Below are 18,465 nucleotides of genomic sequence, written 5' to 3'. Positions count from 1 at the left end.
ACCTAAAAGTGCTATAGACTTATATATATATATATATATATATATATTATATATACTTTATATATATTTTTATTACTTATTATTATCATATTCCCCCCATAGATGTGGTGCCCTCCAACACCGCCGCAAAATGATGACGACATCTATATCGATTATTCGTTGTCATTTATGTATGAAATGGAACCGATACCGGAAGCAGAATTACCCCCAATTTACGTTAAAAAGGATTACAAACGTTCACGTGGTGAAGCTGGTTTTTTGATGGACGGAAGTCGACGTCCAACTAAAATACGACGTGAGGAAATGCTTTGTGCACCTCGTTCGCTATTCGATCGTCCTTCTGCTGCCATAGCACGCATACGAAGAGATTTGAAGAATCAACGCTATCGTGGCATCTTCAAACCAAATGTTCAAATACCTGGACTGAAACCACAAATATCACAAAAACCGCTCACCGAACCTGAGAATATGGCGGAGTGGTCTATATTCGAGGATATGATCATTTTGCATGTTCTTGTCAACTTACAGGCCTTGCCATGCAATTTAATGCTTTTGTCACCGGGTCATACACCTAATTGGGATCTGGTGGCAGAAATAGTGAATAGCTTTTCGAAAACCTATCGTTCACCGAAACAGTGTCGTTGGCGTTATGAAGCTGTTATACAGCCACGTGAAGAAGGTAAACTCGTTGAAAGTCCGAAAAAACAAAAGAAACTTAAAGGCGCTATTAAATCCGAGTATCTAAAAGGATCTTTACGTTGTTTACGCACTACTCAGATGTATGCGAATGACAATAATACTTCGTTTTCTAAGATTATGCGCACTCGTTTTGAATGCATACGATCGGCTTATTTAAAGAAAGCACCACCGCCTAAAAGGCATTTTAGTACTCCCAGCCTTATGAATCCCAAGCATATGGAAGTTCTGCAAGAATTTGGTATAGTGAACTACGACCAACCGATACTGCCGCAAACTATTGCTATTATGCGTTCCAACAAAATAAGGGAAAAGCAGCGAGCTCAATGTCCTTCCTTACCACCTCCTACTACCCAAGCTCCTGCCTGCATAACAGGTGTATCACAGCAACCATGCGGAATTACTGTAAGTACTCCAATTAGTGTCGTACAGCACCAGGCCCAGCAATCGCAAACCCAGCAACAATTGCATGAATTGGTGCAACAACAGCAAGTTGCTGTTGCTCAGACGCCGATCTTACATAGTCAGCAATTGCAAATACAGCACATTACGCCATCAGGAGTACAACAGCAGCAGCAACAACAACAACAACACCAGCAGCAGCAGCCTACGGCAACAGCAATTGTTTTGCAGCATGCTGTTGGATCCAATGTGCAGCAGTCACACAATACATCAGCTGGAATCGTTCAGCAAAGCACTCAACAGCACTTGATGAGCCGCCACCCTACATCTGCTACCCAAATAGTTAAAGCTATCGTTTCGCCACAAAGTAGCCTATTAACTTCTGGGCAAGTACAACAACTGCAACATCAAACTACTAATACAAGCACAACTGGACAATCTCAGCACATTCAATTGCAACAGCAACAATCTTCTGGGAATCTGGCTGCACCAGCATCGGTGTCTGTTGTTTTAACTACCCCAGTACAAACTATATCATCTAATGTACAGCAACAACAGCATCACAATTCAATCCAAAGCAATTCCTCTGCAGCACAAATTGTTTCTTTATCCCCACAGCAGACTATCGTTTCAAGTTCACCCCAAGTGGGTAGTATAGTGCAAACTCAAGCTCTTCCGCAAGTTGTTTCGGTATCCCAGCTGGCGACTGTAGGCACAGTGCTCACAACCTCCAGCAGTTTGGGTCAACCGACAGGCACTGTTACAACTTTAAATACTTCAGCCTTGCGAGCCCAACGCATAGTTGCTGCTCCTACTGGAACCACTTTGCAAGACGTGGTTCTTCAGCAAAGGTCTGCTGGCAATCCCAGCCCAACAATTGTTTCGATGTCTAGCCTAGGGTCTAACGTCACCCAAGCTCAATTCCAAGCAGCTCAACTGCAATTAGCTTCTATGCCAGCTGGAGCGCAGCAAGTGGTAACGAAATTACGAGTCGGTTCTCTGCAGCAAGGAGGTAAAATAACTACAACCAGTCCAGGTAACACTCCAACGGGACAACAGCCTACTCATATACAACTTTACAGACAACGACAGCAATTAAAAGTTTTGCAAGCCGCGACTACTGGACAGGCAGGCCAGCAAACAGTTGTGCAAACAGCTTCTGGACAAACTGCGTTAGTTAATGCCAGTGGAACTATTATACAAGGTAGCATTGTGCCAACAAATTCCGGTTCTAGCACAGTGCAAGTAGTGCAGCAGGGACAAAAAGTAGCCGTGGCAACATCAAATGTGTCCATAGCAGCACCAAATGGAAGTAGCGGTGGAAGTGGTGTGACAACGGTCGCCGCCGGTCAAGTGCATAGTCAACAATCTCAGCAAAGTCGTGCTCAATTCATTAAACAAGTAAACGCTGTAACTGGCAAACAAACGATAGCCCGCCAAGTTGGTGATACGGATATGCTACTGGTAAAAAGACAAGTGACAAATTCTGCCGTGCATCAAAAAGCAGCCCAAATGTTGCAACAAGGCCAAATTTTTACTACCACATCAACGGGAGGAATGCAAATACAGCAAACAGCCACAACAGCAGGTGTAGTTGCGGGCACAACTTTAGTGCAACAACAACAGCAAACCATACAAAATCAAGGGCAAAAGCAACAAATGGTACAGCAGGTTACACCTCAACAAATTGCTACTTTAGTTAAAACGTCAGCTGTCACCTCCGCAGGAGTTGGCGTAACTCCTGGCAACAGCGGAGCCGGACAGGCTCAAAGTACTGTAAATATGGCTTTATCGCAATTAAAACCCGGTGGACAAATTAAAGTAACCATGGCTAATCAATCACAAATGCGTCAATTACATATGCAACAACATTTAGGCATGCCTCGTAAAATATCACGAATGACACAGATAGCCGCTGCTACCGGTGGCAGTGCAGCTGTCAGTGTTATAGCTACTCAGCAATCTCAGCAAAACCAAGGCACTACAATAACGCAAACAAGCAACGTGCAGCAGCAACAACAAATTACCACTACGGTAGCGCAAAAAACGTCGGGAACGAACACAGGATCAGTTGGTAACAGTAGTGGCGTTCAAACGCAATTAGTGCATATACAAAATACGAAATCTTTACCCAGTTCTGTGACCGTTCAACAAATACAACAAGTAATGCGCCAAGGACAGCCCGGATTTCGCGTAATACCAGTGTCCATGGCATCGCAGCCCAATCAGCGCCAGGCTATACAAGTAAGAAATGAAAATCGTTTTAAATTTTTTATGTAAGACATTGTTTTTTTTATTTAATGGAAAGTTGTTGGATGTTCCTCGTAGTACTTGTTTGGTGTTGCTATAGTTTACCCAAACGTAATGGCAAACCCTTGCTAGGGTAAACCGTTGCAAAAATAACCTCAGTAATTTCTTCGTTGTAGCTTTCTTCATTCCTTATAACGATGAAATTATAGGTTAATAAATGCTGCTAAGTACAATTACTGAGGCTTTAATGATTGAATTAAATAAATTGCTCTCTTTCGCGAAGTCACTTACATTTCCTTGTACTTCATATTTTCTCGTTACGGAAAATAATCGTCTTTGGCAAGAGACCAATAAAGTGCACCATGTTTGTCGAATATAATCGGCTTTATACATATAAGATGAAATTATGAAACTAGTCTTTAACGATTATTTACTAAAGTGAAGATAGTGTCCTCGCTAAAATGTCTTTGCTAAGTTACAATTTATCGCGAAATGAATAACAGTAAAGTAAAATAACTATTAAAATTAAATAATCTTAGCGAACATGCACATATAAAACATACTAAGTCGCTAATTACGAACGCAAAACAGAAAATGCTTAGGTATTGCTAGTAAAACTCATGCAAAAGTACGTTACAAATACTGAAAGAATGCAACGTTAAATTCGTGTTATAATCATTTTTAGACTACAGATTTTTGATATGTCGTGAAAAATGCTAAAACCTATCAGAAAAACCTAACTTAATTACCGTGGTATCGATCCATCACCTCGAAATTCGTCAAGAACCGGCTCTCTCCATATACCCAAAACACTAAATTAGTTATAAAAAATGTTTAAGAAATTGCCCTATCGCAGATTTTTGATGTGTCTTAAAGGACGCTAAAGACTATCATAAAAACCTAATTTCATTACCCTGTTGAGGGGACATCAACTCGAAATTCGCTTAAAACCAATTTTACCAATATAATTTTTACCCATATAAATAATGAGAAAGAAAAAGTGGGCAGTCAAGTGACTGCTAAGCGCACGCACAAACGCACACGAACATTTTTGCCATAGCATATATTCCATTAGCCTATAGAATGTTTTGAACAAAATTGTACGCGATTCACATTTAGAAAAATGACGACAACTCAATACCATACATATAACTTCTCAAGCAAGTGCATGGGACAAACGCGCTGTTATTGCAAGCAAATGCCCGTAATGTATAATCTTAAACATACATGCTGAAAAAAGACAAAAACATTATGCGTATAAAATCAAACAATTCATCAGCCAGTAAAACGAAAACATGTTAAGTTCGAACATTTCACTAGCAACATTTTGCCTTTACGGTCTTGTGTATACAAAGAGGACCGGTTTTTGGCGGATTTCGACGTGATGTTCCCTAACCAGGATAATGAAATTGGGGTTTTCTGATAGGTTTTAGCGTCCTTTAAGACATATCAAAAATCTGCGATAGGGGAATTTCTTAATTTTTTATGCACACTTTATATATTGCAACTTTTCGCCAACGCCACACATGTACTATATGGAAAATACAAGAAAAATTTTTTTTTTAGTTTCTTATACTATTTCTGTATAATTTCTTAATTCATTTATGCTTGTATTTCTATTTTTGTTTAGTTTTTCTAATGATTTTGTAGGGTTCAGTTATCAATTACCTTAGCAAAGGTGGTAAAGGTGGGAAGTTAACCCATAGTTTTGTCTTCGCTAAAATGTGGGCTAGCTACAGTGGGCTAACTTCTCATCAGTGATTATTTAAAAAAAAAACTTTTCTTTAATCAGCAACGTATGTTTAGTAGGCCTTGGTCTTCAAAAGGGTTGTTATTAAGCAAATTTATTTTTCTTGCAACTATTTTAAAAAGGTGGTCTCGGCTACTTCGGCTCAAGCTTTGGCTGCTGGCAATTTGCGTGCTCATATCGCTAGTGGGCAGAATATAGCCGGAACTATTAAGGTGACAACGGCAGGTGGTTCCCAATCTCAGACACAGCAAGCTATCATTACGGCTATACAACAGCAAGCAGCAGCGCAACAGAATCAACGACCAAGTGCTAGTCCAGTGAGATTACAGACCACCGTTAGTGGCAATCTGGTAGCTGTGGTGCAACAACAGAGTTTGCAGCAACAACAAACACAGCAACAGCAGTCCACACAGAATGTAGCGGTAAGCACTTCGAGCGGTGTAAATGCAAACATTAACACCTCTAATACTTCTCCCGCAGAGGTAATGACCATTACGCAAACCTCTACAGGAGCCGCAGTGAATAATGCGATTCCTCAGCCTTTGCAGACATCACAACAAGCTACGACCCAACAAGTGCGTACTTTGGTTAAAAAGAAAATCATGCAAATACGCAGTGAAAAGGAATAACAAAACAAGAAAGAAGGCAAATCAACATATAAAACATATGAAGAAAAAATATTGTTTCTCTCTATTTTATCTCTTTTTTATCAATTTTTTTCTTATCTTCCCTTTCTCTTTCTCACTTCCGATTCAAGTTACGCCACTGTTTCAACTTGCAACTTCTAAAAATTTGATTTTACTTTTAAAGACAAAAATATATTCAAGTATTAAGTTTTATTATATCATATTTAATTTAAAAAACTAAAAAAAAGCAGAAAATGTATCATTTCAAAGCGGCCTTTTTATTTTCTCAGTTATATTTATCACATCTGTACGAGTTAAATTCTTAAAATTAGGTTAATTACGTTAGCTTTTAATTTTAAATTCCCCGTCTCTATTTCTGTTCTCATAGCATGTGAAATATTCTTTACTTTATAATTTTATAAAATGTAAAAATATTATTATTATTGCATATAAATATACAGATTAATATTTAGAAAAACAAAAAAAAAATTCAAAACAACGGACAATTGATAAAGCTGTTTAATTTCTTGTCTTATCCAGCCGGGACATAACATATAAATCATTTTTAAAAATTTAAAAGATAAGAGAACTCATGGTCACTTGATAATAAAATTTGCAAAAGTTTTGATTTTCAAAATATGCTGCATAGTTATTATGAGGTGAAGAGAAAGTGTGTTAGTATAGGCTTTCGATTAGGCTTGAAGTTCGAAGCGCACTCTTACTCTTTGATGTTCTGCGCATAATAGAATGAAAGAGTAAATATTCGGAGTGTAGAACGATGAATTAAAGCGTCTAGTTTTTTTAAAGCGACGTAAAAGACACGTAAGTAGTTTTACTTGGAGACGCTCAACCTTGTACAGCGAAATGTCCAAATGTTCATGAGCGACGAAAGGGTTTACACCGCTTAAGTTCACCCAAAGTTGGAACGCAAATTACCTATGTGGGCGGGATTCTCCAAATTTTGCTTTGAGAGCAACTCGCGCTTTTCATTCATCTTGCGTGACCTTGGAAAAATCTACCAGTAGGGAATATATAATATTGCACCTCAAAGATCGCCTCGGACATTGTTTACTTTTATATTCCTGTGATTTGGGCTGTCAAAATGATTTTGCCTCCGTAAGAAAAGTTTTTCACATCATATTACATATTTAATGAAGGTGAAGAACTAAGCCTACGCAATCAGATTATTCGGTCAGTAGTACTTCAACGACGCCCTTGCAAATAGATTTATTTTTTGTGTTGCTGGATCTAATTTCTTAATTCTCTTTAAACACGATGCCGGAAGAAATTACCGTTTGAAAAAGACACCACTGAAATTAGCAAACCTTTTTCGACTTTCAAGCGGAGAATAGAAAAAGTCATATACTATGCGAAAAAAAAATTTTTTAGCACCAATTTTTCGTGTTAGATGTTATTTGTATCCTTGCAATAGAAGCTCTGGCCAAAGTAACTATTTTTTTGGATGGCTTCAACGATATTTCTTGACCATATTCTCCGCGGTTGCAACGCGTTTGCTAAGCCCCATCTACTTAGCATGGATATTTTTATTAAGGATATATGCTGTTATTTTTCTGGATATATTTTCGTTTCATGTCAGCTGTCTGACTAAACGAGAACCTTTTGCTAATTAACGGCGAAATTATTGAAACAAAAGATATCCAACCAATTATAACTTGCACCGTTTTTTAAAAATGGTTTGGGACGCACAATAAGTCCTCTGTTCGTCACAATTAGAATAAAAATTCTTGAGGGGGGCAACTAATTGAAAACAAGTAAAAACAATACAGTGGGTCTACTTATAAGCACCCTATACCATTTCGCTTAATATATTTATTCATATAACGTCTTTTCCCGATAATTTTTCCAAGCAATAGCGTCCTTTGGTCCAAACGCGTTGGTGTACCAACTTTCTTCAAAATTTCTCAAAAATTGCGGCTACAAGAAAACGCAATCACACGGACAGATAAAATTCGGAATAATCTTCTGAGTAAATTGGCATAATAGAAACTGGCTACACCTCAAGTCCTTCTGGGTGTTGTATACATCCGCACAAACTTAATATATCATCGCCATATAAATGGTGTAGGATGTAAAACTTGCCATAGCCTTCGTCCCATGAATCAACGTGTTTAGTTTTTTCATTAATAGCACTAACAGTGCATGCTATTTGCAGTAGTATAAACAAAGATTTTTACATACGGATGAGAATGGCGTGAGAATAACAACTTCTTTGAAAATTCGTTTAGAATTTTTCGTAAAAAAAAATTTTTGGATGACTTCTTGCCTGATTGAAGTTGTTTACTGGAAAACAACTTCGAATTTCATTCAGAAGCATACGTTTTCTAAGGCAAAGTTTTCACACCCTACGCCGCTTGTGTTCTAAAAGTGTATTAAGCTCTTGCGAATATGCGCAACATCCAGGAGGAGTTGAGGTTGCCCCATTTTTTTCATTCGACCGGTTTTCGAGTCGATCCATGCTTGTCTGTCAGTCTATCCGTCTTCTATTTTTGTCTTCGACATGTAAGTTGCAACTCTGCAGATATGTTGATAAGACTTGGTACACCAGCCTGTTTTGGTATAAGAACTAACGCTATTAAAATTTGACCTGATTTTACCCATTTTTTCGATCATTTCCCATATAAAATCTCATTTTGAAAAGTGATTACATGAATACCTGCAGGATTGTACAGGGCATTCAATGGTGCTATCGTGCTTCTATTGTTTTTAGCTCATTGCCACTTTATACAATATAGGAAATGTTTTCTGAATTGTTTCTTAGCAACCACAAATTAAAAACAAAGCATTTCAATTGAAATGAACAATTCGAAGAAGGTTGTAACAGAACAATAGCAGTAATGTCTTTGTTTAATGTTTGTACTTGGTGGTCCGCACAGTGTTCAGATTTGGGTGAAAATTATGATGTGGCAAGTTTATTGTGTGCTCGTTTTGGTTTAGAGGATCAAGAAAAGGATTACATTGTTATAGGAACGCATGCCGGCCATTTATCTATATACTATCCCAGTTACGAATTAGATGCTACTAGTAATACATATGGTTATAGAGCAACAGATCTGCTGCTGGAACAGCAGGGTAATTCGCCTATACTTGGGGTATACGCAGGCAGATTTACCGCGTAAGTTGCAAGACAAACCTTGGATGAAAGTAAGTTATAAATAGAAATCGATATTTTGTCTTTGTTTTCAAAGGAATAGCCGTAAAGAGAACGCTAATCAGTTAGCTGTTCTTCATCCTTATATGGTCGTCATTTATAGTGTACAGTTTATAGGTGGTGTAGCGGAACATGGCGCACAATTGTCTTTGCAGCAATTGCACGCCTATCGGTTCAATCGTACCGCTTTCGCTTTATGTAAAGGCTATTTTGGTAAAGTTAAAGGCCGCGAATTTTTCTGCGTTGTTCATTTGGACGGCGCTTTAACATTTTATGAACAGGATGGTATTAGTTATGAGTGTAAATTTCCCGGGCATCGAGCATTACCAACACCTATTGTCTACTGTGAGCGTACGGACAGTTTCTTTCGTTTAGCTTCTGCATGGAATTTAGAATGTTTCACGTAAGTTTCTTTATTTTTTTTTTTAATTTATTTAAAAATATAATAAAAAAAAGTTTTAAATAACCATTTTAGTTATCAAGATCTATCACATTCTTCTATTAATAAATCGCAATATCAGTCGACCTGGTCTATGTGTCTAGGTGAAGGTATTCTAGATATGAATGTTGTACAAGTCAAATCGTAAGTTAAATGGAAATTATTATAATTACTTACGAGTTCTACACACTAATAGTGACTTGGTTAAAGTTTTTAAATTTAAGTTTCAAAAATAGTTTCCATAAAGAATACAATACACTATTAATCAGCGAAAACTCCGAGCTTCGCCTAATACTGTCCTTTATTGATTGCCTTGACAAAATACTAAAAATTACATCTTGTTTCTATGTAACGGTACATTTTCGATGCGAGCACCAAAGGTGAACTGACTTGGTCCGAAGTTAAGAAATTTAATTTACGTCGTTGTCCGTCTGTCATAAATTTTAGGACTAATTTTGACGAAGTTTGGTGCACTGAGTCGTCTCTCACCAAGAACAAACGCCGCTAACCTTAAATTAAATACGAATATTTTTGTAATTAACGCATATAAAGCCGCTTTTGAAAAAACTGTTTTTAACAGTTGATATACACAAGAGTTTGACGTTTTTAATCTTGTCGGATACCCATATCCCGTCGCCAGGCTCTGTCTGCTTAAGTCTAACCTACTGCTAGCTATTAGCACCTGCTGTTACTTAAATCTAATTAAATTCCACGTCCCTTATCCAAATGAACTGTATCAGGGCTAAATGAACGCTAACCTTATAGATACTCCGCTTCTTGGCGGTGACTAATGTAGTGGTCTTTCTTCGGGGGATGGGAAAGACATTCATTGAACAATTAGTGCATTGTATTTACCCCTCTTTCAGTGTTGGAATGGTTTTTGATTGCAGAAATGAATCATAACCCTCTGCTCCGGGGTCATTAAATTGTTGGTCATACCGAGTAGCCAACTGCAATTCTGAGTTAAAAGGATTTAGTATCCGCGGACACAGTTGTTCACACCCATTCATAAAGCATCCTGTGCCTGTAGAACAATAGTGAGTAGAACGAGGACGGTTGGTGTCCGTGGAACAGGAGTGATTAGTTATTGGAAGGTTTTGTGTGGTGGTATTTTGTCATGATAATAAATGAGGAGTTGCAGTAAATGATTTGGTATAGGGCATTTAATTGCCGTTTCTCGATTCTATTTCAAGTTACTATTATACATCAATTTTCATGATAAAGTATTAAAAATTTGACTTTTTGTTATATGAAAGCTTCATTTTGTAGAAATGATTAAATGGGGAGGGACGCAAAAAGTCGCGCCATCCAATTCCAATTTTTCGTATCAGTTTGGTATGGGGAAATAAAACGCTAGTATCCAACGATATTTGACGAGAAATTTCAAAAACTTTTAAGCTATTTTATATAAAAGTCTTTTCAAATAGATTTTGTGTGGGAAGTGATTGGAGAAATGACTCGACATCTTCGGTAGGCTTCGTCAATATACTAACTATCGACAGGCTGGACCAAACCATTTATAAAATTATGTAAAAAATAATTCCAAAATTGTGACGTGTTGATTGCACACAAAACGTATAGAAAGATAACAGACGGGCATACAGACAAAAAATTAAATTGTTGCAGAAAAAGATTATTATGAATTGTATTACCACAAATGATGTAACGCATTTAATAGCAGCCCTTGCCTAACTTTTTTGGTTTACGTTTTTTTCTTGTCTCATTGCTTTAATCCAAAAACTTTTTATTTCTTGCCAGAGATCATGCCTCGCTTATGATTTTGGGCGAGAGAAATTTTTTATGCGTTACCGATGCTGGCAAATTGGAATTTATACTAAAATTGGAGTATGTGCCAAAATGTTTTTATTCATTTGTCGTCGGCTATTATTGGGGTAAAAAACCAAAAAAAAAGATATTTTTCTATCAATCTTTAAAATTGCATTTGAATTGATTTTTCAAGAACCCACAGCTCGCCTAATCACGATTATATTTTCCGCATCTTCTAAACTTTTCATATACGAAAAGGCCAATATTATATGGGCAGCCCATATCAAACATGAACCCCCGGTAGCTATACAACGTTCTAATTTAAGTGGTTTGACTGGAGCTTTGGTTACACTCGGACCATGCGGTCAGCTGCGTATTGGTTATCTGGGTACCGATCCGTACGTTTTTCAAGTGCCACCATTGAATGTTCAAGAACTAAGCTTTACAGAAGCTCAGAAAAAGCTTCAAGAACTCGAAGAAGAAATCAAAGAGGCAACTGATATTCAAAATGTGGAAATAATCAATCAGAAGGCGTACGAAGACATGAATATATCTTTCACAATCAACGCAGAAGTGAAAGCAGAAGCTGATTTATTATTGCTGGAGGATATACCAGTTAATGTCGCTTTAAAAGAGTTATCTGTTAGTACCGGTCAATTGAGATGGCATGCCAAGGAAGCTTTAAGCGAAATGCAAATAGTTTTTAACATGCCCGAAGGTATACGTTGTTCACAGGACACCGTAACGTATGTTAATGTGAAAGGCGATACCAGTGAAACAATGGAATTGGAATTTTTCATAGCAGAATTATTACATTTTCATACTAGCAAAGTTGAAGTTGTGGTGTCGTTCATAAGCATGAAGGTCAGTAAGCTTTGAAAGTCATTACGAGTTTAATTGGTACATCATTTTCTAAAATATCGAAATTTAGGGCGTCCCCCGAGTTATACAACAAGCTGCTTTCTTGCCACTGAATATGTTCTTCAAACTCAAACAACCGCAAAAGGCCGCTTCGATCAAACTAACATATATCATAAATTTAAAAGTCGAGGAAAGTCCCAAGTTGTGCGATTATTTCAGTGAATTCATTAGTTGGGAAAATGAATCGCAGAGTTTAGGTTTAGTGCTTCTAACGACTCTGGGTGAAAATGTGGAAGAGATTGTTACTATAGTGGCTGAAAAAAATTCAAATCGCTTAAGGTACTAATATATTTATTAAATTGAAAGGAAAATCAATTATACGCTTTCCAGATTAGAGTCGGATGTGTTGGAAGCTTTTCCTTTAGTATTGGAACGTCTCATTTACCAAACGTTAGAAGCACAAAAGCTAATTCTTGGCCCTAGGAAAGCGACGCTTAAAGGACAAATTAATCCAAATGCCGATTATATAACGGCTTCTGCATTCATTCCGGTTCAACCAATTTTGCATCGTATTGATATTCATCATGAAACACAAGAGAATATCAGAAAACAAACGGTACAGACAGCTGTTGTAGAAAGAGAGAGCGAGAGAGTGAGAGAGGGGGGAGAGACGGTGGGAAGGCGGGAAAGAGGGTGGAGAGGGGTTGATAGGGGGTGGGGCAGAGGGGAGAGAGAGGGAGAGAGACAGACAGACAGACAGAGAGAGAGAGAGAGAGAGAGAGAGAGAAAGAGACGAGAACTTAATTAGTATCAATCTTTTCCTTTCACCAACAGTTGGAGTTGGACGAATTGTGGCAGCGATTTAAAGAGTTGCAACGCAGGCTACAAGAAAAAGTTGAAGATGAACCAAAAGAGATTTTGGTGTTGCAAATTGAAGAGAACTACGATCACCTAATAGCTGAAGGTGACAGGCTAACGGAAATGCGTAAACATGAGTTGAAGTAAATTTTTGTGTGAAGGAAATTTAAAATTGAATTTGCCTAAAATATCATTTCCCCCTCTCTCTCTCTCTCTTTTTCTCCCTCTTTTTCGTTTCTGTAGGCAACGTTGCGACCTCACATGTGCTCTAACTGTGGCTAAACTTATTATAAGTAGTTTAAAATTGGAAGAGAAATTGGTTAATATAATATCATCGGTTCTAACGACACCATCTGAAGACTGGACCGAATTAGTATTATGAGTTATATGTAAATCTTAATTTCATTATTCAGAGTTAGTGTTCTTTTTTTTAGAGTTGGGAAGAATCTATGGCAGCTGGAATTGATATGTTGCATCATTACGGTCCGTTAAGTTCTACCAACACTAACAATCAGCATAGTATGATTGATTCCAATATTAATACGGAAAAATCATTCGATTATAAACGTTTTAGGCGAAATGTTGCTATTTTATTCGAACGCATTGTCAGGTTAGCTAGCAATGACCAGCATTTAGCTGAAGCCCAAATTATTGAGACAACGGTGCCTAAAAGCTCTAGAGCTGAAATTGTAGATCAGAGCACCGAAGATATGGCAAATATACATGAAATTTTAAACGTGCAACCGATGACATTAACGACGGCTCCCGTTAGACGTTTGAGGCCCTATCAGAGATCATGCACTTTGGAAGCAGTTGAAGACGATGACGAAGAAGAAGCCACAGAAGATGAAGAAGATTTACGTAAAATGGGCTATAAAAAGCATTACGGCTGTAAGGAAATGAATAAAGAAAATAATGACGCAACGCCATGGGTGAATGAAGATTTCAAATTGCCGGAGTCAGATGAATTGTTTAATGACTTGGGTATATGGTGGTAAAAATTAAATGAATAATAAAAAAATCGTCTTATTCTATGATTTATTATTTTGAGGGTGTCAAAGTAAAATTATGCTTTCTAATTTGGGGTTTTGGATTCAAAGATATTAAACATATGTTGAATCCGCAAATATTAAAAATACTATCCAGATGTTAAATAATTGTATTACGAGCAGTGTTTTGAGATTTGGATCAGGTGGCATTATAAACGATGGATGTTCCTTTTCGACGATGAAATAAATTGAAATGAGTATTCCTAAATATTTTTATGAAATTCACTTTTCTAATATACAGCCCGTATTACTGGACAGTTCAAGATTTTGTTCAAGAGAAATACACTTCAAAGTTCTTTTTATTTACAATTATATTTCACTAAATGTAGGATTACTTACAATTTATTTTTGATAATACTTTCGACTACTACTCGCATATTCTTTTTCTACTACTTTGTCTTTTACAAATACTCTATTTATATACATTTTTACCATCACATTACTAATACCTAATTTTATGACTTGATTTTTAATTCGTTAACCTGCTTTTCGGCCTGCAGCTGCATGACGCCTCGCAAATGTGCATTTGGTTTCTTTTTTCTTTAAGAAATTTATTATTTGGAAAAGTGACTTAGCTGGAATCAACTAGATTTGGGATTTCCATAACAATATATATAAAGCTAGAGGTATGCTTAAAGCGTGTTCGCATTTCTTTAGTTTAACGCAATTTTTGAGATATTTTATTGAAACTGTTTACACCCACATACTTTCGTCGAAGGTTGAACGCTATTGAAAGAGGTTCGGATCGGACCATTCTTTATATAAAAACTTATTCTGAAAGGTTATATGAATATCTGAAGTCGTAGGATATTTAAAGATCGACTTTGGCTGAATGTTCTTATTTGTTCCTTTTTTCACTTCATAATCGCATAAATAGGTAATGAATTGACATAACAACAGAACCAAAAAACAGCAAAAATATCTATTGATGGATATAACGACCAACGCTTGTGGTGGCTTTATAAACATACAAATATTTGCATGTGCGTCAGGAAATTTGTGTGTCTATATATTCATCGATGACAATTATTGTTCTTCTGGAAATGGTTTGTCGAGAATTGAGCTTAAGGTTTATAAAAAAGTTTGTTTTGATAGCGTAAAGTTTTTTTTCGCAAGATTGTAACATAAAACGAACATACCGCACGTGCTTAATATAAAATGTGTGCGCACATTGGTGTTGGTACGTTGTATTGCTTATTTGTGTGACATTTCACATATTAGTTTGGAAAAAGAAATCCATTATTTTTATATGAACTTCAGGACTTTATTTAACATGCTTCGGATTGTCCGATTTGGGTGAAATATGCACCGTTTTGTTGTACGATTTGTTGCCATTTTAAAGGTAACTTCAAAATGCCTCTCTCATAGAAGTCCTGGTCTCTATTTGCAAAAAACTCTAGTAGTCGATTTTCACAATCCTCCCTAGATTCCAATTTTTTACCATTAAAGAAATTTTGCATTGCAAGAAAAAGATGATAATCGCTTAGTGCCAAGTCCGGACTGTATGACGGATGCATTAAAACTTCCCAACCAAGCTCCCGAAGTTCCTGGCGAGTCACAGTAGATGTGTGTGGCCTAGCGTTGTCCTGGTGGAACACGACACCTCTCCTGTTGTCCAATTCTGGCCGTTTCTGGTCAATCGCTAGCTTCAAACGGTCCAGTTGTTGACAGTAGAGATCACAATTTAGCGTTTGGCCATATGGAAGCAACTCATAATGAAGTCCTACCAGTCCCAGTCCCACCAAATGCATAGCAAAACCTTCCTGGCCGTTTGAGGTGCTTCACCGCTCTTTGACCACGATCGTTTTCGCACAGAGTTATCGTATGTGATCCATTTCTCATCTCCAGTAACCATCCGTTTAAGAAATGGGTCTATCTCATTCCGTTTGGCCAAGGCTTCGCAAATGGAAATTCGATCCATCATGTTTTTTTCTGTTAATTGGTGTGGCACCCAAACATCGAGCTTCTTTTTGAATCCAGCTTTGTGTAAATGGTTTAAAACTGTTTTATGGTCGATTTTTAGCTCCTGGGCGATGTTACGACTGCTAACATGCCGGTCAACTTCGATCATTTCTCCGATTTTATCGACATTTTCGACGACCGGCCTACCTGTGCCAGGTGCATCTTTAACATCAAAAATTCCTGAACGGAATCTACGAAACCAAAATTGCACATAATTGGCTGTTACAGTTTCGGAACCTTAAACACCATTCACAATTTTAGCCGCCTGGCTTGCATTTTCGCCTTTGTCAAAGAAAAACTGTAAAATGTACCGAATTTTCTCTTTGTCCACTTCCATTTTTAACACGCTGTAACTCACAACTGAATGCACCAAACAAAAAACAGCAAAAGAATTTTTTTACTGCGAAATGTCACCTTTCCAACGAGCATAAATATGAAATTGTTTGATCGATACTTTACGAGAAATCTATCAGTGCAGCCATCTACCGAAAAAATAATGGATGTCTTTTTCCCCAAACTAATATAAACGAATTTAATATTGCTTACGTTTTGTAAAAACGAAAGTCTAAGCAAAAGTCTTAAGAACATCTAAACCACATCATCTTTCATTTAGTAACCATTTTAAGACCTCCTTACATTTATATTTTGCTATAAGAATACAAACTTACCGGTAGCATGGCGTATAATTTACATTTATGCAGGATCGATTGGGACATTAGCGTTTGGAGGTATATATGTAATAAAAGGTGGTTATTAGTACAATTTTAAAAATGATCAGCTTTACGACGCTATGAAGGCAGTTACATCTATGAGCGGTGGAACAAACTACATTAACTGACTCCCGGCGGAACAAAAGCATAACGTGTACCTGATGCGAAGCGTTAGCAAAACTGAATAAAATTTCAAAACTTTTCTTTTTTTTTCTAATATAACCGAGCAACGAAGGGATGTTTAACACGTTGTTGAAAAAAGGGTAAAAGGGCAAAAAGATAAGGAAGCAGTGGCCAAAGCCTAGTGAACGTGCATACAATTGATAAGTGTTGTACCTTTATCGAGCGAACAATCACTTTAGCTACGACCAAAGTAAATTCTACCGCGCATAAATTCATCTTATTTTTCAAAAACTATTATATGTTTTTAGCCTCAAATGAATCCTCTAAGGAAAATCAATTAATCTGGAAATGCCTAAATACAAAGGCATTCGCATTCATCAAACATTGCCCGTTTCGTGTATCACTTATTCCAACCCGTCGTACACGGCCTGGGTGAATAGTACTTGCGTTCTTACGACGATTCCAAAAAGTACGTCGACTCTTGGATAGCCCAAAATGACGTTTTTCGACGTGGATTTCAAATGCATTCAGAAGGATGCATCTAGCGTGGACAATACTTTTTAGATTCATTGTTGCAGTTAGTCAATGCATTGATGAGTTTCAAGTAGAGATTTACCAATATGCATAAGGACGGGCGGGATTATTTTAGTAGCAGCCTAATTTTACTATCGATAGGCTCTCTAATAAAATCTCGGGATTAAGCCGATTCGCGAGTTACGCCAACGTGCTATAACTCCAACATTGAAAAAATATATTTTAACTGAGTAATACATATTTTAAGTAAGTAAAGTGAGTAAAATATATTTTAACAGACCTTATTCAACCGCGAAACTCGTTCGATAGATACTAAAATTGTCACGCAAAACTTTCTCTTGCCAAAGAGCATCGATCGTAAGGAAAACTATATTTAAATACAAGAGTTTCCAGGACAATCATATACAATGTGGTGTAAAGAAAAAGGAGATAGCTACCTTTCGCTCGAGAAGTACATTCTTCACTGACGTTCTGCAGTACTTGCGTGGCTATCGAACATGTAGAAGACGAGTTAAAACGTTGTAGCGTGTTCATTGTTCTGGTGTAAAAATGAATCTCATTTAAGCATTTAATACTATTTTTATTTGTTAAACGATTTAAGTGATAAAATGAGTGTTTATTCTCATGTAGCAGAGCCCATGAGCAGCATAAGCCCTCTAAGGATGATCAGAAAAACATAAATGATCATTAACATGTTGAGCAGTTGAAATTTGTGAAAAGTATTAACGTAACATTGCATGAATTCGTCGAAGATAAAAAAAATCCTCATTAAATTTAAGCTGAATGAAATTGTATACCTTTAAACCACCAATCCATCGTATTTTGACCGAATATTTGATCTTTCGAAAGGCGTGTTCGACCAACTAACTGATGATCACCGATTTTCTAATCAATAGTTACAATTTACCTATTAAGCGTTCTCCGCATTCACTTCCAGGTCGAAAAAATGTAATTGCCGAAAAATTAAAAGTTTAATATCACCTTTTGCACGGATAAAAGACACACATAACTCCTTGCAATACTTTACTTCAGCTTGGACGCTTGACAAGAACCTCAGCGGAGAATGTCGCTCTTCCAGTGAGACAAAGCATCAATAGATAGCGCCACTACAATGTGCTATTTTGAAAGTTTGTTTTTTCTTTTTATAAAGTGTTTTATAAAATATATCACAACAAATGGATTGTAAATTTGTATCAGCTTAATAAGGCCCGTCATGCATTTTAATAAAGCAGTAATTACCGTTGATTCAATACTGGGTATAAATTTATT

General features: G+C 37.0%; 2 protein-coding genes across 3 annotated transcripts in view; both read left to right on the top strand.

The window, feature by feature from the left end:
* Positions 1-6,178, top strand: part of LOC119642262 (helicase domino) — a 36,375-nt gene extending 30,197 nt beyond the window's left edge. Inside the window, exons 12-14 of one of the 2 annotated variants that reach the window (XM_038041349.1) lie at positions 103-3,342; positions 5,221-5,520; positions 5,579-5,670. In XM_038041349.1, coding sequence (XP_037897277.1) covers positions 103-3,342; positions 5,221-5,520; positions 5,579-5,584 — 3,546 coding nt within the window. In that variant the 3' untranslated portion in view covers positions 5,585-5,670. Of the gene's footprint in view, positions 1-102; positions 3,343-5,220 lie in introns of both variants that reach the window. The other variant, XM_038041348.1, reaches the window with a different exon arrangement.
* Positions 6,179-8,579: 2,401 nt separating this feature from the next.
* Positions 8,580-13,816, top strand: LOC119642233 (protein PTHB1). The gene is made up of 10 exons (XM_038041292.1): positions 8,580-8,857; positions 8,931-9,296; positions 9,369-9,476; positions 11,091-11,224; positions 11,293-11,963; positions 12,031-12,299; positions 12,351-12,576; positions 12,795-12,961; positions 13,062-13,191; positions 13,253-13,816. Exons 1-10 carry the CDS (start codon positions 8,580-8,582, stop codon positions 13,814-13,816), a joined length of 2,913 nt encoding a protein of 970 aa, XP_037897220.1.
* The last annotated feature ends 4,649 nt before the right edge of the window (positions 13,817-18,465 follow it).

Source organism: Glossina fuscipes, unplaced genomic scaffold, assembly GCF_014805625.2.
Source record: "Glossina fuscipes isolate IAEA_lab_2018 unplaced genomic scaffold, Yale_Gfus_2 221, whole genome shotgun sequence".
In the NCBI taxonomy this organism is placed as follows: domain Eukaryota; kingdom Metazoa; phylum Arthropoda; class Insecta; order Diptera; family Glossinidae; genus Glossina; species Glossina fuscipes.
This window is presented reverse-complemented; position numbering and strand designations above follow the sequence as displayed.